Here is a 20,628-nt window from a genome sequence, read left to right as displayed (position 1 = left end):
AAGCAGCCAAGGGAAAGGTATGGAGAGGATGGAGGGGATGCAGCCCATGGCTGCCATCTACAGGGTCCCTGCACCAGGACCTGGAGTAGTGTGGGGTGGGGCACGTCCCCCTCTCACCTGCACTCGCCACTGAGAAAGTGGCTGGAGCATCGGACTGCGGTACATTCCCCCGGAAAGGGGGAGCACAGAGTGTGGCACAGCCGGAGGGCTGTGTCCTGAAGAGGATGCCGTGGTCCTTAGGACGACAAGGGTCCAAGAGCAGAAGTGATGGTGGTGAGACATCACCAGAAGAGGGCGCACTGGCTAGCAGAGCCAATTCCCGGGACAGCCAGCAAGAGATGCCGCAGTGGTGAGTCATGCCCCATCATAGTTACAAACATAAAACTGTTCACAAGCAGTACATATATGTCTCCAAGAGCCAGACCAGGCTTCAGAATGAGAGTAGGGCTGGGTTTTGAGGTGAGCTTGGGGTTGGATATTGGGATGAGCGAAAGGCCAGAAATTGGGGCAAGAGGAGGCCAGGTTTTGGGATAAGCCTGAGGATGAATGCTGGGCTAGGTCCGGGGCCTCTGAATATATATTTATACAGCGTTTTGGTGCCTGCAGAAGCGAGCCTCCCAGTCCGGGCTGACAGACTCAGGTTACCAGTGGAGCTTGAGCCAGCGTTCTGAAAATCGCTATGTAGACAGTGCTTTGCAGTTTTGCTTGACCTGGGCTAGGCTTCATAGCCTGAGCTCCAGTCTGAACTCCACGTCAATACACTGTCTATACAGCTATTTTTAGTGCAGTAAAGCGAGTCCTGTTAGCTCAGTCCTGTCGACCCAGGCTTGGAGGCTTGCTTCTGCAGGCTCCAAAACGCTGTGTAGACATAGCCTAACTGACTTTCAGCCCATTTCTGGCTCTGGCAGGAAACGTGGCGAGTTTAGACTTTATGACAGACTGGCCCTTTGAACATTGGACTTGGTTGGAGTTTTGGATTTGAACAAAGGCCTAGGGGGGCTCACACCCCTTGAGAGCTAAAATGAAAGGTGTGCAAGAACCCCTTGCCCAAGGAATCCACAGAATTTTACACAGCTCATTTTGGAATCGCATTTGCTGGTCTCAACAAAAGTAAAGAACGAGCTGCAAAACTAGACACTTAGAGAGAGAACTGTTGTGTGACTCAAACTCTGCCAATGGTGCCAGATCAAAGAACGCCCAGGGAGAGGTACTGCAGGAGAAGCACTTTCATCGCTTTCAAAGCAGGTGCTGAGCACAGTACAAGCAAAGGAGACGCTTACCTTGAAGCCTGCAAAGGCTCATCTTTTATACTATGCTCTTGCAGAGTGTGTCGGTTTCTGACAACACCCAGGAAAAGCCTTAGAACCTCTGACTAATTTACTAGGAGAAGCAGCTTACAAAGTGGCTCCACATGGCTTTCTACCATCCCTGCTTTAACTTTCACAGCTCTTGGCTGGAGAGAGACAGAGCTTAGGGGAGGGGATGTTGTCTGTCTGGCCCATAGCCTGTAATCATCAGGCACTAATTAGCATTTGAATAGAAAAATGCATTAGCAACAAGGTTTCCAGCGGCTTAACTTGGGGGTTTTTTTTAGCAGATAGAATCTGGGCAACAATTTGTATCAGACAAAGAATGACCCAATGGGAGGGATGCAAAGTGACGCTGGCTATTCAGTAGGTGGAACTTGATCTTCTGAGCCAGCAATAAACCAACCCCCAGCATGGTACAGCCAGAGCAGCACAAAGTGATTTTAAATTGCCCTAGAGGGACACTGTAGGATCCCCTTGGCTGGGAGTGAAGGCAAGCTGGCTGAGTCTTCACCCAGATTGGAAGGGGAAGACTGACGCAATTGGGGGAAGGTGATATCGGCTGCCTCTGTTGAGAGAATGTACCCATTTTTTTGCAAGTCGAGGGCCGGTTGGATGCCCAGATGGCAGCAGTGGCCAAGAGTGCTTTTAATTGTTTGTGTTTGCTCGGGAGGCTGCCACCACTTCCCTTTGCTCGCACGGAGCATATTACACCTTCGCTCTGTGACCTGTGCTCTCTTGGTTGCAACTTATGAATCTTTAACAGAGTTCGGTCCTGATTACTTCACAGAACACCCTTCCACACTTCTAGCATGACAGGCAGCATCCTCTCAGGGCCCGGAGCTAAAATTCTCCCCAGTTTACTCATGAACGGATTAAAGCCAGATGCTTCTTGGAGATGAGATTAATAGATTTGAAGGCCAGAAGGGCCATTATGGTCATCTAGTCTGACTTCCTGGATAACACATGCCAGAGAACCTCATCCAGGCATTCCTGCATCTAGCCCAATAACTTCTGGATCTTTTAGCAAATGTTCAATCTTGATTGAAGACTCCAGGAGAGGGTGAATTTACCACATCCCTTGGCAAGCTGTTCCAAGAGTTAATTACTCTCTGTGTTAAAAATCTGGATCCTTACTTCAACTTGAACTTTGCTGACTTCAAATTCCAGTCACGACGTCTTGTTATGTTTTTGTCTGCTAGATTTAAGAGCCCTCTGGTAGTATACGTTATCATCTCTTTGGCAGTGAAATTTACGTCCCTGATTGGTTCATCGGAGCCCAGACGTGTAAGACCCATTTATTTTAGCTGCAGTACTTGGGCAGAAGAAATGAGAGAGCCTTGCTTGAAATACAGATGGAGTTTGGAGAGCGTTGTCCTTATGTTTTGAAAATTAGTCCTATTGGGTAATGTAATTTCTATCGTAAACTGCTGGACATGTGCCCACAGCACTGGCTGGGCAGATTTTCATACACTGAAAAAAACAGATGAAGAGGTACATAGATAATATACTGCAGGGGACGATCCCACACTGGTCTTGAACTAGGCAATTTAATTGGTCTCTGAGACACTGGATGAATTTAGTATTACAGTGCTCCGTGGGAGGCATAGAAATAATTGCTGCTAACACTGCTACTACAAACTGGACTTTCCTATCCTGACTACATAGGGTTAGATTATCTGGCCCACATTTGAAGAAGTGCGACAGCTTGTCTCTCTCACCAACAGAAGTGGGTCCAGTAAAAGATATTACCCCACCCACCTTGTCTTCAGGTTTCAGATACATTCTCCATTTCAGGAGCTATTCCCTTGCTCCTCCCCATCCCGCAGCAGAGCCTCTGGCACCAAATCTCATTAACACCAATGTTCATTAGGAACCTGATCTTCAGCCCTTTGAATACAATGGGAATACACTGATTTCAATGGTCTTCGACTCAGGTTCCAGGGCTCAAATTCAGCAGGGTTTTCAGATACATGCCCAGCTGTAGGCACCTACTTAAGTATCCATGGGACAACTCACTGAAAGCACTGGGCCGAGATCCTCACAGGTATCAGTGGAATCGATAGGAATTAGGACCCTAAACACCTTTGAAGGCCTGGGCCTTTGTGCCCCAGGGCCTGCTGATGTGCTGAAAAGATTCAGAACCCTGCTGAAATCACGGCTAAAGTGAGTATTTCATCCTCCTCCTTCAAATCCCTCCTTAAAAGTCTGCTTTGCCATGACACCTACAAAAACCTGACTATGGCTAGGCTGCTGGTGTGTGCAAGACAGGCTGGGCATAAGTAACTGGACATTAGTCAGACCTCATTTCTTAGCTGGCATGACTGGGAAGGTGCATGGAAGGTTAACAGGATGCTGGTGTCAGGGTATCTGTGCTAGCTGTGATCAGTAGAAATGCCCTGGTGCTAGGGAAAATGGAGACGATAACGCTGAACTGTACAGATCAGGTTCTACAAGAACAGCACACGGACAGAGCGTGCAGTACAGCTTCCTGAACAGAACCAAGCCAATCACGAAGCACAATGAAATCCAGAATTAAAAATGCATGTACTAGAGTTACTACACATGTACATAATGTAAAGTTTTGCTGTGTACCATGGATGTGTGGTGCACCCTATACCCACCCCCTCTAAGCTTGAGTCTGAGCTTTGCTGTGTGCCAAATAAAGGAACCTACGTGACGAGACTGGAGTTGAACTGAGTCCTTGGGGAACTGAGTGGCAGAGGTCCCAGGGGAAACCCAACAGTGGTCTGAGACCACTGCTGATCATGATGACCAATGCTGTCACCCAGTTTCCTTCTACACCCCCGTCAGTCTATCTGGATCCATCCGTTGTCTCTTGTCTTATTCTGAGATTGTAAGAAACTTGGGGCAGGGACTGTCTTTCTGGCCTGTGTTCACACAGCACCTACCACAATGGGGGCCTGATCCATGAGTCCAATCAGAAAATAATTGATAATAACAATAAATAACACAATTTCCCTCTCCGTCTCTTTACATCTGAGCGTTAATAACCTTGTGAGCCCACAGAATTCAGGGCATAAGAATGCTGACACTTTAGTAGATCATGATTGTGGCATGTGATTTATTGGACAATATTCTCATAAAGTATAAATGGATTGGCCCTTTATTTGTATCTGAGAAACTGTGTCTAACAGTCAGAAGAGGATACAAGCAGTCAGGACTCTCAAGTCCTATTCCAAGTCACCCCAAGCGACAAACTTCCTCATCTGTGAGAAGAGTTTAGCAATAATACTTACCTTCTCATAGGAACACCATCCTGGGAGAGAGCTCCTAAGTTGTCATGTCTAGTCCACTGCTATCATGGACATCTTCATCATAGAAACCCATTCATAAATTTATCAAAGCTGTGTTGAAGGATTAAAGAGTTCAAATTGCTTTAAGGATACCTAGGAAAAAGTATCCCATGAAATGCAGAGGATTCCTGTTGCTCAATTGTAGCTCTTTTCTGAAGGTATTTGGAGAAGGGTGTTTTAATATCAAATATGAACAACTTATAAACAGTAACCACTTGTGATGGCTGCATTCCTGGGACACCTTCACAAGCTCCCCTGTGAGACCCAAAGCCAGTTCCTCCCAGCCCTTTCTGCAGATCTGATAGCGGTTGCAAAATGGTTCATTTGAGAGAATCTAGCCAGATGCAATGACGGGCTAATCATTTTCAGACAGATAAGAAGTGGCTCAATGGAATAGAAGGGGGACTGTCACTTGAATTCAAAACAATAGAGCAAGCACCAATTCTAGACTTCATCAAAGGCGTTTTCTCTCAAGTAGATATTTGCCCTGAATTTCAGCTGCAAGTTTCTGATCTGAGGGAGGGGGAGTGCGGGGAGGAGTCATGGAAGGATTAGGAGAAGCTTCATAACTAGGAGAGCAGCTAGGGCAATGAAACATGCTACCTGGGGGGGGTTTGGAAAATTGCCATTACTGGAAATAGTCAAGGTAAGACTAGACAGCCATCAAGTGGAGGGGTGCTTAGGGAGAATGAAATTGAAGCTTTAGCAATGCAGGTGGATGAGCAAGAAGACCAACTAGCTGTCTCTTCTCCTCCATGGTACTATGGAGGTTACGAGGCATTCCAGGATGCTCATGATCTCGTTTGTTTCCAAAAGCTGAGGAGTTTTCTGTTGGTGAGGGAATGTGTTTGGAGTCATGCATCATGGCAGGGGTTGAGACTTGTGTACAAGGCTCTCTGATGCAAAGCAGAAAGGCAGACTTACACTAACATTAGTTTTATCACTTCCACCAGAAGAAACACTCCACCGTTTTATAACCTAAACACACACAGAAAAGAATTGGGGGGGGGGGGGGGGGTTAATGAAACGTATCCGTGGCATCTAAAGGTTGCCTTCTCTATGGGGTCCACCTTGTAGGTCAGATGGCAGCCAGTGCAAGGGAATGACAGGAAAGGGGTGCAGGAGGGAAGTAATAGTTTTTCTTATTGGCTTAGGACTTTGCATAACCAAACCTCACTATTAACCACTGAATACCAATGCTTAGAAGGCTCTTTATTTAATGCACCTAAGGAGAGAAAGGTCATAGCCAGAAAGTGAATCAGGCTGCTCTGTGTGAATATTTAAAATATACATCTCCTCAGTTTAACTCCAGCACCTGCTGAAAGCTGTTACCATCCGAAAGCCCTTTGGTGCGGTAGCTGGAACCAAGTGTCCTAACATTAGGCTACCAAATAATCTCAGACACTTCTCTGAAATAGCTGAACAACCTGAGTTTGTAAAGCTGGCCTAGGACTGTTACACGGAGAGGCTTTCTTGAAATATTTAGGCTCTTCTGCTCCCAGTCCTGGGCCAAACCCAGAAAATACAAAGGCGCATAGCAAGTGAAGGGTGTACTGACTGTCCATCTCAAGTGATGATCCATTTGGAGTCTGGGCAAAAAATAGGGCTGGTTCTGGTATAAGCTGAACCTGTTTGCCAGCCTGAGAGCCTAGTCATTCTGAACAGCCAGTCTCCACAAGCAGACCCCTTGCAGTAAACCACAATGCACAGTAAAACTAGGGATTGCATGGAGCAAAACCCTGACTCCCAACACCATCGACTGCACAATCCCAGCCCAGATCCGAGTGTTATATCTAGGCCCTGTGTTTATAATGGACCAAGCCAAAACCTCTCACCCTATCACACTCTGAACTTTGGGGCTTGGCCTGATGTCTAACTAAATCCTAACAAAAGCTCCAGCAGTTACTCACTGGCTAGTCCTTTTGGCCATGCTACAGGTGGCCGTGAATGCCAACTCTGCCTTCTCTTGAAGATGGATGGGTGAAATTCCAACCAACAGAGGGAAACCCCACCTTGGGGCAATCTCCAAGAGTCTCACAGAGAACAGCCCTGAGCCAGGCTGCCCCCACCACTCTGCAGCTGCTACTTATTTTCCCTCTGTGCTGGACTAGATCAAATTCCTTGCCAGCCATTTGGCTCCAGCCCAGCAGGCATGGAGGGGCTCAGACAGAAAGAGGGCCCTTTGGCCAGCCTGCTGTTCCTTACTGCTGCAGCAAAAATTCTTTGCCACTATGGTTCTTTCATGCTGGACCCGATTTGGCCACAGTGCATGCCCCCACTCCATACTAGAACCACATGTACCTTCCCTGTGGTGGACTCACTCCTTGGAGGGGACGTCCCTACAGGGGCCACCTCACAGACTTGTAACTTTACATAGATACATATGCTGGAGCTGACAGCCACAGTATAATTCAGTGTAATGCACACAATTGCACAGGGCCAGAAGCAGTCTATAGGCCTTTCTTGTTTCCAGATCCTATTATTTTCCCCTCCGTGGCTTTCCCCTGTATTCTTCCAACAACATCGACTCCCTGCCACTGAAGGTCACTTAGAAGGTTGCTCAGAAAAATGTCCTAACTGTGAGAACAGTAGGACAGTGGAACAGATGCCTAGGGAGGGTGTGGAAGCTCTTTCACTGGAGGTTTCCAAAAGGAGGCTGGCTAGCCATCTGTCTGGGATGGTTTAGACAAGGGATTGGCAACCTTTGGCACATGGGCCATCACATGGCCTGCTGGCAGGCTGGGATGGTTTGTTTACCTGCAGTGTCCTCAGGTTCGGTCGATCATAGCTCCCACTGGCCGCGGTTTGATGTTCCAGGCCAATGGGGGCTGTGGGAAACAGTGTGGGCCGAGGGATGTGCTGGCCACCACTTCCCACAGCCCCCATTGGCCTGGAACAGTGAACCAAGGCCAGTGGGAGCTGCGATTGGACAAACTTTTGGACGCTGCAGGTAAACAAAAACTGTCCCAGCCTGCCAGTGGATTTCCCTGACTGGCCGCGTGCCCAAGGTTGCCGATCCCTGGTTTAGACACAACAAATCCTGCATCTTGGCAGGGGGTTAGACTAGATAACACTTGCGGTCCTTTCTAACCCTGTGATTCTAAGCCACCACACAACAGGTCACTGCCATAAGTGCCTTTAATGGAACCCCTGTCCTGAGATCAGACTCCTTCAGCAGCATCCGTCTCCTTTCCCAGACCATCTGAAGGCGCTGCTGTCTCCACAGCATAAATCCCACCTCCCTGACAGTCCAAACGTCACAACTTATGATCTCCACCCCTGCCTTGGATTTGAGACCAGCTCCCATAGATGGTAATGGGATACAACCCATCTCCACTGCACCCTCCCTCTGCTTCCCAGTCCACACTGTAAACGTGTTAAAGTTTCCATGTACTGGGTGCAGAGAAGATGGACACCACAGACACAAGCTGAACCACACAGTCTCACAAGACACAAGGAATAGAGTTCAGAAGTGTCTGTATCAGCGCTACAAGCTATTGCCATGTGAGCTAGAGGAGAGTGAACATGTCACTGGCTGTGCACTAGCATTATGATTTTACACCCACTCCCACACACAAACACATGCACAGAGATATTGAGAGTGGAGGGACACTGAAGTGCAGGGTTCTGGTAAGAGCCCCTATATTTTCCTCCATCTCCATGCTCATCCTGGTTCTTGGAGTGGGAAGCCAGCAGCTCCAAAGGGTGAGTGACTGACCTTGCTCTCCGTTGTTGGAGACTCCTTCTCCTTTTCCGCATGATGCAGCTTCCTGTTCAAGTCCTGGAACATGTCCTGGTGACGCTTTCTCGTGTGCATGATTTTCTGAAGCAAAGACGTGGGCGATAGGTCAGCAAACCTTTCTCCCCTTAAGATTCATAGCATTAGAGTCTACACTGCCCTCATCAACTAGGAAACTGCCAAAGTGGGCACCTAGGTTCAAGTTAGGTGCCCAAATCCCTTTGAGGATCTTGGCCCTAGATACCAGAAATCTAGATCTCATTACAGGCAGGAAAATTCCAGCCTACACCAAACTAGCTGAGTCTTGGCTAGTTACAGGATTTGTGACAAACCTGAATCTTAGCCTGAAAGCTCTCCAAGGGTTGCAAAGCTTTTGAAGAAGTGTGAGGCCTGAGTTCGAATCTAGTCCAACACATGAGTTTCAGAATTTGGAGCCACACAGTGTCCCTATTTCAGACTGAGCCCAGGGTCCTAAGTTTTGGAGCAAACCTCAGAGCCCAGGCTTCGAACAAACTCTCTTCTTCCCCATGCGGTCCCAGGAGTGATGGCTGATTTTGGAATGAAGCAGTAGCTTTGAAGAGGAAGGATGGTTTGATGCCTTCACAACCCAACCATCCTTCCTCTTCAAAGTGACAGCTTCATTGCATTGCAACAGGACTCAGGAGACCTGCGTTCATTTCCCAGCTCTGCCAGAGATTTCCTGTGTGAAGCCTGGCTTCCTCTTTAAAGCACCTGCTTCTGCCTTCTGTGCCTCAGATTTCCCCATCTGGAAGATGTGGATACTTCCTCAACTCTGAGGAGCATGGGGAGGCTCCTTAATCTTGTGAGGAGCTCCCATGCCAGGATGCTAGGGACCATCTGAGCAGATTTCATGTCTGGGGGCAGTTCTACACGTATAGCGCTGCACTGGTGAGCATCTCCTGTTGGCATAGTTACTCCACCTCCGTGAGAGACAGGAAGTTCTCCTGCCGACATAACACTGTCTACTCCGGGGTGAGGTCGGTATAACTATGGCATTCAGGAGGGTGGAATTTTCACACCGCTCAGCAATGTAGCTGTACCAATATAAGTTTGTAGGGCAGACCTGACCTAAGATTCAGGACCTCTGACCCCTCTCACACTGGCTGGAAAGTGGCCCAGACTCCTGATCCTGGTATATTGTAGTACAGCTTTCTATTGGCATCTCACTGACAGATGAGATTGTTTACAGGCCTTGTGCAAACTGACTTAAAATCCTCATTTACAAACATTTACTCAGCAGTTGCTGCTCAATAAATGAAGCCGTATTAAATAAGTGTAAATCCCACATTTGTTTAGATATGCAGGGTGAACCTCCCTGTTCAACCAGGCTGGCTGGAGCCACCTGTCCGCTTCTAGCCCTTTCCCTGGTTCTTTGGCGAAGGCAGTAGGGGAGTTCCTGCTGGGAAAAGCAGAGCCTGGTCCTCTCCCTCATCTCACCCCTCCATAAAAGAATTTAAAGGAGGAACTGCTCACCTCAAAATCTAGCTCTGCATACCGGGATTTTCGTCTCTGCAGATTAAAAGGGAAAGAAAGATTGGTAAGTGATGATACGGATTGGTCACATCCCTGCACAGTGGCTAAAGACAGAGAGACAGCCCCTGCCTTCTTGCCCACCCTGCTCTGCCTGCACCATGCAGCTCTGGCTCTGATACAAAGGAGACAACTGGAGTGATAGAAGCAACCTTGGTCACTGCCCCAGGGGAGAGAACCTGTGTGAGCTCTGGGAGCACCACAGACCAAAGTCTGAAGGACGCATAGGAGAGGTTGAGAGCCACATCCTATAACAGGGGACAAAGGAGACAGATGCCACAAGACTGTTAGAACTGGGGCCAAGTATAAGAACCAAGAAGGACTAAATGTCTGCTAAGGCGGAACCCGGCTGGGTGGAAATTCTGTACTTAAGAGAATTGTTATAAGATGAAAAGTGCTGCCAAAGGACAGCAGTCAGAAGAAGCAGTAGAAAAAAAAAAAAAGGGAAATCCAGCACTCACGTATACCCTCTGCAATGCTACCGACATCAATAGGGTTGCAGGGCTTGTCTGTGAGGGAGAATTGCGTACATAGAGCTTAACTCTGCAATCACTGGAATTTTCCTGTAACTTCCTGTACCTGTATTTACCTGTCTCTTCCCAGAAGGGTTGAAATCATCAAAGCCAACCAGGAGGTTTAGCCACGTGCCTCCCATTAAAATGAATGGGAGTGGTCTGGCTAAAACCTCATGAATAATCTCTGAATACTGTCAATACATCCAGTTTCCATAGGGCTGATGGGAGATAAGGAGAACCTTGCAGCCTGTGTCTGCTGGATTTAAAAAAAAAGGGGGCTAAGAAACTCTTTGGCTCCTTCCCATCCTAAAATCTTTGATCAAAATACCCAGTGCTGGAACTAGGGGAGAGGGAAAGCTTCAAAAACAGATTAGACATTGATATGGAAAAGAGATGGCATCTGCAGCATAACTACCTACAATGAAAGAGGTACTAAAACTGCACAGCTGGGTGCATTCAAGGCAGGGTTCTGCTCTTGGAACATCTGGCATTGGCCACTGTAGGGGAGAAGGCAACAACATAGAAGGAAAAGTGTGGCATGAACAATGTGACAACTGGGATGTTCTTATGGATGAAGGCGGCCACAGGTTGCCTGCTTACCTCCAAGGAGCTCATGGAGAGGGTGGAAACTGTCTCGCTCTTGGGCACCATGCCCAAGTTCCCTGAGTCGCCCGGGTCACACAGGCTGTTGGGGATCTGTGACTCGCTGCAGATGTTCTGCTGCTGCTGCTGCTGCTGCTGTAGCATGGGGGAGCCCTGCACCTCGGTGCATGTCATAGCCATGGGCTCCCTGGGTGGGCTCTTGACGATGAAGCCTGGGTCGGTTGCCATGCTGAGGTGGATGAGCCGGGTCTGGGGCATCTGGTCTATGTTGATGCTGTATTTGCCATCGTCCTTGGGTGGCTTGGCCCGCAGGGTGGAGGAACTGTTGCTGGGCAAGATGACGTAGCTGGTATCCAGGGACTGCTCCTGCGCCCGGGAGAGCTCAGAGTCTAGCTTCTTGAAGATGTCCCCATCACAGATGTAGATAGACTTGGGCGGCTGGTTCTTCTCCTTCTTCAGGGTGAGCGTGTGGTTGCTGAACTCATTCAGGTTGATGGCCCCCAGGTAGTGCGGGGAGCCCTGGAGGTGCATCTTAGAGACGTTGGCTGGAAGACTGTTAAAGTTCGAAGACCCCTTCTGGTGATGGAGCTTCAGCTTCTCCTCATCCTGCAGTGATGGGCGCTTCAGCGTGCCTGTGATGGCTGAGGTCCTGCACGTGGTGATGTCTTTATTCAGCACTGTGGGCAACAGAGAAGCATCCTCAGCACCTCAGACTCACCTCACCTGAGCTCCACATACAATGTCAACCATCTCACCACAGTCAACCCCCCTTGGCATGTTCCCTCCACTCTCTCAGACAGAGGTTAAGTGGCGGATCAATGCTTCTGGCTCCTAGACCCATGCCTGTGACATCTCCACACTGGCGAGTGAGCCAGTGCTTACAAGTGGGGGTAATTATACCACAGGTTTTGAAGTTCTCACCCCCCTGCCTCGAAGCCAAAGGGAGCTAAATGAGTGCTTGTTATTCAAATAGGAGAGAACCTTAATCTGAGGGTGGGGCAATCATGCCAATTTGGAGATATACACAGGACACACACAGAGAGCATCATCCACTGACACAAACACAGCTGTTTCTTGTCTCATTCAAATCTGCTTTGCTGCGCAGCTGGTTCTAGCTGCAACAGAAATGTTAATAAGCTCATGACATCAGCCTGGATGTCTTCAGAGGATAAAGTCACAGGGTTCTGGGGTGGGCAGGGCTGAATGTCACTTACCCAGCATTTCAGCATGGAAAAGGGGAAACAATTCCAGCCAAAACCGAACAAAAAACCAGGCTCTTTTTACACATTTTTACCAATGCAGCGGACAGGAGAGGAGACAAAGCAGAGGCTTTGCTGTGACCTTGCACATTACCACTTATGATCAAGGTACTATTTGGCACAGGTGGATTTCTGGTGCCAGGTAAAACATGGTGCTGCAGTTTCACTGCTAACTTGTGCCAGGCATGGTGAGTGCTGAACAAGCGTAGGTACCTCCAATGGGTGCAGGGCAGGCAGGGCAAAATCAAAGCGAAGCCAGGAGAAAGAAACCAACCATAAAACATCTTTGAAAGTCAGAGCTGCTGCATGGTGACGGTCTCAGTCATTATGGCTTAACAGAGAATAGCGCAAGGATATAACTTTGCTTTGGCCTCATTCATGGGCCAAATTCTGCCACTGGCTGTAAGTGAAAATGCCACATGTTGCCTCGGAGCCAGCTCATCCTTGTTAAGGTATCAGGATCAGTGCTTTATTAACAATGCCCTTTCAGCAAACGCCACAGCCAATGGGTTGTTGGGCATTTTTTTACACTGTGGCTTGTATTCAAGGAAGCATGTGGGACATGCTTTGTGCATGGGAGTTCCCTGCATGCTTTGGCTTCCCCAGGGGTGGTGTTTAGGTCCTGTCTCTGGGCTGTGGCACACAACAAATTGGGATTTTTTCATTTCTTGTCTGCTGGGGTTTGAAGACTTGTACAGCTGGCTGCTGGCAAAGAAAACCAGGCCAGGTTAGTGAGCAGAGGTGGAGATCAGGGGTCTTCTGTCCTGGAGTCACCTGAACCAAAAGGCTCCCTCTCATTGCTTGAGGAGACCCAATCCAGGAGCCAGAGACTCTACGGCAGCACAAGGAAGTCTCCTGCAGTGGAGGAGCCTGTCCAGGGCTCAGCACTGATTTTCAGGATCTGATTCTGAAAAGCACACAATTGTGCACGCAAACTGGGAATGACCAGTGAACACATGCCCAATTAGCCAGCTGTATGTGCAAATACCTGTCTTGTGTGCACATCTGAGGCAACCATATGTGCACCTCAGGCACACTCTCCAGTGCACCAATTTTTGCACCTGCCTTTTTTAAAGTCAGGTCCTCAGCATCAGAAAGGAAGGGGAGAGAGAGCGGGAGAGAGCACGCTAGAAATATAGTGTGAGAGAGAGGAGAAAGAGAGAGACACTGAATAAGGTATAGACAGAAAGAGACTGTGGAATTAATACCATGAGAGTAAGGGTGATAGACAAATTGATAATGATAAAGAGAAAGTGATTAGATAGATAGATAGATAGCAGGGGTGCATGGGGAGAGAGAGAGAGAGAGAGAGAGAGAGAAAAAAACGCTGTCCTGTGATGCCCCCTAAATGAGCATACAGGATGCAAACTCCATGGCAGCTAGAGGGAGATCCTGGTTTGGAAGATGTGAATTATACACAAGGGCCAAATGAGCTGGGAAAACTCTTGCTTGGGAAAGGGAAGGCATCTGGACGAGACAGTGAGAGTAGGAAATTCTGCAAAAGGTTTGATTAAAATCAGTCAGCTGGTCAGGCGTACCAAGGGCAGGAGGGAACAGAACCTGCAAAGAGGAACAGGCAGCACAGAAGACTCTGTACAGCACTTTCAGAGACAGCACAGTGGGCATGAGACAAACAAGAGCGACTGAAGAGGGGTTGTGGCAGCAGGGACTGCTGGCTCATGCAGATCTACAGAGCTGCAATGAATGGTTGTGTGTGGGAAGGGGTGGGCCATCTCCCCAAGCACAGTCTGATCTATGACTGCCCAAGTGGCTGTTGGTATGGATGGACCCAGAGGACAACTGTCCATTCACGGATTGGGGGAAGATGCTCCAGATTTACACCCATTTCTCAGGACACCTGAGGGGTATGAGGCCAGCCCCAGAGATGACTCTATGAGCAGAGACAAAATCATGACCCAGTAGTGAGAGATGGAGAAGGTCATAGATCCCACCACCCCTGCCAGGCAAGATACAGGCCCCAGATAAAGGGTGTTAAATCAAGGTGAGGCTTGATCTTAGCCAAGAGGCCAAGCAACGTGTTGGTGAGGGAGGAGATAAGCAAAGCGAAGGGGTGGAGATAGGAATTTTCTCAAGGTGGGGGCAGGAGCGAGGACAGCCCATACACATACACACAAGCCACTGAGGGGACATAGACACACACAAATAGTAAGGGAAAAAATGGCCAAGTTCAATCCCCAAACCAGGTCACTTGTTGATTTCTCACCTGTGATGTGCTCACCTGATCTACAAGCCATATCCACATCCTTCTCAAAATCGGTCTGAAAGACAGAGAAAGCAGAGGGCACGGTCAAGGGGGCGGGGCGGGGGAGGGGAAGTAGAAAGGGGCAGACAACCTGGAATCCAATGAACGTTTCTACTCATGGACCACACACAAAGCAATACAAATCCAGAGAGAATGGCGCGAACAAGGGCTCGGCTCAGCGCTTTGGAATCAGACTCGCTGCCTAATGGCCTTGAGATAGAAGACACAGCCCCTCCCAAACAGGAGCAGGGGATGCCTGAGCAGGGGATGCCAAAAGCAGCCACATGCAGCCCTCCTCTCCCCTAAACTAGTCCCTGCCTCGAAAGTCTTGGTTGCCATCAGCCCAGAAAATGGGAGAAATGGAGTCACACCAGAACATGGGCTTCCATGTAATCGTGTTCAAAGCGATGTGGAAAAGACAGGTGTCCTACAAATATTTCCATTCTAGATGTTCTAAGCAGCAGGATGGTACCACAGGAGGATGTTGTGGTATTTTCTAGTCATTAGTAATTAAAGAGAATGTTAAACAGCACCTACCAGGGACAGACATTTGGAAATCAGCAGGCCCAGCTAACCTGCACAACTCAAAGAGTTGTCTGAGGAGATTGCTAACCTGCTGATGTTGATTATTAATAAATCTTGAAATGCTGGGGAAACTCCAGAAGACTGGCAAGGTGCTAATGATCTTGGCAAGAAGGATGACTTAGGTACCATAGGCTGGTTAGCCCGATATCAATCCCATGCAAAAGAATGGAAAAGCTGATGTGGGATTCGACTTATAACAAATTAAAGGCTAGGATTATAATTAATGCCAAGCAACGTGCTTTTATGGAAGATAGGTCTTCTCAAACAAACTTGATTTCATTCTTTGATGAGATGACAAAGTTGGTTGATAAAGGCAACTGTGTAGATATAATATACACAGACTTCTGTAAGACATTTGACATAGTATCTCTCAATGTTCTGATTAAAAAATTACCACTATACAATATTAGTCCAGCACACATTAAATGGATTAGGAACTGGCTGACTGGCAGATCTCTAAAAGTAGCTGTCAAGGGGAATCATCGTTGAATGGGGGTGTTTCTAGTGGGGTGCTGCAGGAATCGCAACTGGGGCCGATGTTATTCAATATTTTTATCAATGATCTGGAAGTAAATATAAAATCACTGCTGGTAAAATTTGCAGGTGATAGAAGATTGGTAGAGTGATAAATAATGATGAAGACACTACAGTCACACAGAGTGATCTGAACGGCTCGTGAAACAGGGCCCCATCAAACAAAATGTATTTTCATACAGTCAAATGCAAAGTTTTACATCTAGGAACAAGGACTGCAGGTCATACCTACAGAACGGGGGAACTGTATCCTGGAAAGCAGAGGAGCTGAAAAGGATCTAGGGGTGAGAGTGGACAAGCAGTTTGACAGAAGCTGTCAGTGCAATGCTGTAGCAAAGAGGGCTCTTGCGATCCTTGGATGTCTAAACAGGGGAACAGCAACTAGGAGCAGGGAGGTGGTTTCAGCTCTGCACACAACATTGGCAAGAGCAATACTGGAACACTGCAGCCAGTTCTCATGTCTGTACTTTTAAAAGGGCCCTGAAAAGTTGGAGAGAGCGCAGAAATGAACCACAAAAGTGATTGGAGGGCTGGAGATGAGGGCTTATAATGAGAGACTTGAAGAGCTCCATCTGTTCAACAGATCAAAAAGAAGATTAAGAAGTAACTTGATGACAGCATGTAAGTATCTACACCAGAACAAAACACCGGGTCACACGGTGCTCCTTCATCTAGCTGAGAAAGACACCACAAGGACAAAAGGTTGGAAGCTGAAGCCAGAGAAATTCAAATTAGAAATAAGGCAGAAATGTTTAACAGTGAGAATGATTAACCACTGGGACAAACTATCATGAGAAGTGGTAGATTCTCTCTCTTGATATCTGTTCAGGACGGATGCCTTTCTGGAAGATCAGCTTTAGTTATTGGACTCAATATGGGGCAAGATGGGTGAAATTTTATAGCTTGTGCTATACAGGAGGTCAGACTAGATTATCTAATGGTCCCCTCTAGCCTTGAGCTCTATGAATCTATGAATACGTTGCATCTCTGGGCCTGACTGGCTGGACACTCAGGCATAAAGAAAGAGGAAAGCCCCAACAGGTCTGTTTTGGAGACTGGGAAAATCTTGTAAACTGTGGGAAGCTTAGAAATCAGAGACAAGAAAGACCTTTTAGGGACATCCAGTCCATCACAAAGGGGCCAATGCAGGATTGTTCCCTATGGCATATTCTCCTAGGGCTTTATCTAGTACAGTTTTAAAGGACTCACGTAACAGGATGAAGTTTTTTATCTTGGCGCAAAATGATCTTAAAATGAGCATCCAGAAAGGAATGTTACTGAAATGCGGAAGAAAAGTACTTTGGAGAAAGAAAGTCTCCTCAGAAAGAATGTCTTGAAAATCATGACTACAATGTGACATGCTCTGAGCAAGTCGGTATTAAACTGTTGTCTCCCACCACCATGCTGGATAGGATATGCAGCCTTCTCAGAGGTAGAAAGGCCTGGGAAATTTCTTTTATGGGAAAGCAGGTGCATGTAAGTTTTGTAATCCTTAGACCAAAAGGATCTGGCTTATCAACAAAACAGCCCCGGCGCTTGCATAGGTCTGAGCGGGAGAGGGATGGGATCCAGAATGTTATGAAGGGAACGGGAGCTATAGATGGGTGAAACTGAGGCTCACCCAAGCTCCAGCAGGATCCAATCATAGATTTAAAAGAAGGAGAGTGATGACAGCTAAGTCTAAGATGTTGAAACAGAGCCCTCAGTTCATTGGATTCAGGCTAAATGCACTGAGTCCCTAGGCAAGCGAGCAGGTGGCACTTTATCCTACCATTAGCTGAGCATGTCCGTTCTGAAACGACCCCCCCGAGTCTCCGTTGCCCTCTTCTTGACGGTCCACTACTCGGCACTTCACTGCATCCTGGACCTGCCGGGAGAAATGGATTTTCACAAGACTGAGTCAGACAGAGGCACTGTTTAAAGCAAAGGATCATCCTACCCTGCTGGGGATAGATTGTAATGCACACACGGCTTCGTTTAGGGCTTACACAATGACTTCAGAGGGGCTGAGAGGACACATATCTGACACACCAATACAGCAACTTCAGGTTCCTGCATGCTTACAGGATTATTACATGGGATAGCTTCCAAAGTAGTTAGTTGCTGGATTTGCCTAGCAGGAATAACCATGAATTTATTCTGTACCCATGATATTTACAAAGGACCCTGTTGCATAAAACATGGCATAGAGATATATAATGTCAGATCAAGAGTCTATACTGTGTGCATATTATGTGTCCTCGAAAGCTCACTGAAATCAATGGATAAACTCCCAACGACCGCAATGAGAGGGCCTAAATGGATAATGAAATTAATGAAAAGACTCTGGGCTAGGCCAACCCCTGGTGTAATTCCACTGAATCTATCAGGCTCACTTAATTGAAAGGGATTATATCAAGGTAACATGCATATATATATACACAAAAAGCTCCTTGTCAATGTTATTAGTGACACCCCATTTTACTGCAATGGAAAGAACTTAAAAAAAAAGAATGTAACTTTTCATCATTGATGGAATTCACCGGTTTAAAGTAAAATAAAGTTTCACTTTCTGTTCATAGTCAAGTTTAACTTATGGGTCCCATAAACTGGCACCATATATGCAATGTTCGGGTTTCCAGCACTGCTGGGGACTATTTCAATACAACGCCTAGAAAACAACCTTGTTTTTTGTTGATATTGTCTTTAAACACGGATGAAAACTTTTCTGCAAATCCTAGGTTTTGTAGAACCTTTTTTTTTAAAAAAAACAAAACCTAAATTTTGGACCAATGATAAACTGAACGAGGCTTGTTCCCAAAACTCTGCTCCACTGTACGTTTTCAGCATGTTGTCCACCTATCCATCCATCTGTCCAGGCACTTCTGTCACACTCATCACTGTGACGTCTGTGCAGCTGAATGTCATGGCCCACAGCTCAAGGGATCAGAGGAATCCCCAGAGAGACTGCGGGAAGGTTGCAATTCCCAATCTGCCCTCTGGTAGACGAGTCACACGCAGCCCTCTGGGCTGTGCAGTAGGAATCATTGGCGGTGCCCACCTCTCGTCTCAGGATGCAATGAACCATCACAATGACAAAGCCCTCCAGGGAGTCAAAGACAGCGAAGAGGATCTGGAAGAGCGCTGACCGCCGATCCGTGATTGCCAGAACCGCAGACATCCAGGTCAGCGCCAGCAGAGGTAGGACCACACAGGAGCTCCAAAGGGAGGCCCTGTCAGGGAAGAGAAAGTAAATCTGAGTTCAGCTTCATCCCCAGCCAGTTAAACGTTGTGATCACTCAGGGGAGCCAATTCAGCCTCCTGATCCCAAAAGGCTGTTGAAGAATTTTCCTCACTAACAGTGGACTCATTTGGGGTGATTTCTGAGCTCCCTCAGGGACGCAGGAGGCTGCTTTGCTCATCACATTCATGCTCTGAGAGCAGGCGGCAGACACTTCGAGGGGACAACGGCTCAGTGGTGCAAGCATGCACAGAAATTCGGGGTGGGAAGGAAGGAGGCAGGCATATCATGTCCCCTTCATGCCCCTCCCACTCCGCACTGTTAATCACACCAGTGGTATTGTCCAAGAAGCAGAGAGAAGATGCGGCCACTGTATGTTGCAAGAGGGGAGTGGAACATCTATAGGAGAGGCCAGGTTTCCTTGATGGCCATCAACTCTTAGCTAATTGCTACTGGTGCCTGGACTGTGACAGCACTCAGAAAATCAGTATCACTTGAGGTTTTATTTGGAGGGTTCGGGTGGCTAAGCTGACAAGGACAGATTTGAGCCTGGACGGTAAGCTCCTGGAAGCACCTCTTGCCCTCCATCAAATGTTCCCCAAGTACAAATAGCCAGACAACTAAGGAGGCCGCTGGCACCTGAATCCTGTTATCTGTTAACAAGAGGCTACAGGGTACAGATGGGACCTTGCTAAATAAACACCCTGGAAAACTGGAACCAGTTCTATCTGATGAACCTTAAGCTATTCCTGCAAGTGAATGTAGTGCCGGCTTGATGGCTCATAGGATTCAAGTCATCTGTTTAGCCATGGCAGGGATACGTACATCACAGTCATCTGGAATGTGAGCATCCGTGCACTACCCCAACCAGGAGCTCCAGGTCTGAACTGGACAGACCCCCTCTAGAAATAAGAAGGCATTTCCATCTCCATGGACCATGCTTGACCTCTTTGCCACCAAGGGAGCCAAATCAGTGCAGACAGTGGCAATACATAGGAAATGGACTCAACTTTAATTCTAAACATTTGGGGACAGCGGTGCACAGAGGAAACCATGGGACTCTATCTACAATAGAAGCGTAGCAAGAGTACACACAGAGACGGAAATAACAAGTGGACCTCAAACTTTTCTGGATAGAAAATCTTGACCTATATGTAAAGACACATAGATAGGTAACATGGCCTATTATAGGACACAGATATCATGACTCATACTTTGCAGCACTTACATGGGAACCACTGACCATTTAATGAAACATGGTCAAGTAAGTTCTAACCCAATTTACACTCACTTGTTATCCAGGCACAATGCCCAAGGACTTCCCACTGCAATGATGGTAGGTTGCAGTGATGGGTTATTTCTGTAATTAATAATTATGCATCAGCATTTCTGCACACCATTCCAGGATTGAGTCATGAATGTAGGAGCTACTAGTGCAATTAACCAGCAACTGAAAGAGCAGGTCCATCCCTGTGTAATTGCCCTTTCTCCACCAAGTAGAGGGTTTTGTGTTACCATGTAAGGAAAGAGCCATAACATGCATGCATGCCCTATAACTGCACATAGGACATTGAGTGGAAAGTTTACGACTGACTCTTGAATGCCCAATTTTTTGCAGACATACTGTAGTTTTTCAGCATAGTCATAAACCAGGCAGGTATTTTTATTCCCCCTCCTGCTTCCCCTCTCCCCCAGGTGTCTGAGAGCATCTGATAACAGAAACCTCTCAGAATCA

General features: G+C 47.4%; 1 protein-coding gene across 4 annotated transcripts in view; it reads right to left on the bottom strand.

The window, feature by feature from the left end:
* LOC116838821 (adhesion G protein-coupled receptor B1) overlaps positions 1 to 20,628 on the bottom strand; it is a 177,887-nt gene that overhangs the window by 9,799 nt on the left and 147,460 nt on the right. For 2 of the 4 annotated variants that reach the window (XM_032804392.2, XM_075063294.1), the window contains 6 exons: positions 18,714 to 18,885; positions 17,445 to 17,540; positions 14,516 to 14,570; positions 11,030 to 11,709; positions 9,858 to 9,893; positions 8,343 to 8,447 (listed from right to left, as the gene is read on the bottom strand). In XM_032804392.2, coding sequence (XP_032660283.2) covers positions 8,343 to 8,447; positions 9,858 to 9,893; positions 11,030 to 11,709; positions 14,516 to 14,570; positions 17,445 to 17,540; positions 18,714 to 18,885 — 1,144 coding nt within the window. The remainder of the gene's footprint in view (positions 1 to 8,342; positions 8,448 to 9,857; positions 9,894 to 11,029; positions 11,710 to 14,515; positions 14,571 to 17,444; positions 17,541 to 18,713; positions 18,886 to 20,628) is intronic. The other 2 variants (XM_032804369.2, XM_075063295.1) reach the window with 1 other exon arrangement.

Source organism: Chelonoidis abingdonii, chromosome 2 (genome assembly GCF_003597395.2).
Source record: "Chelonoidis abingdonii isolate Lonesome George chromosome 2, CheloAbing_2.0, whole genome shotgun sequence".
NCBI lineage: Eukaryota > Metazoa > Chordata > Testudines > Testudinidae > Chelonoidis > Chelonoidis abingdonii.
This window is presented reverse-complemented; position numbering and strand designations above follow the sequence as displayed.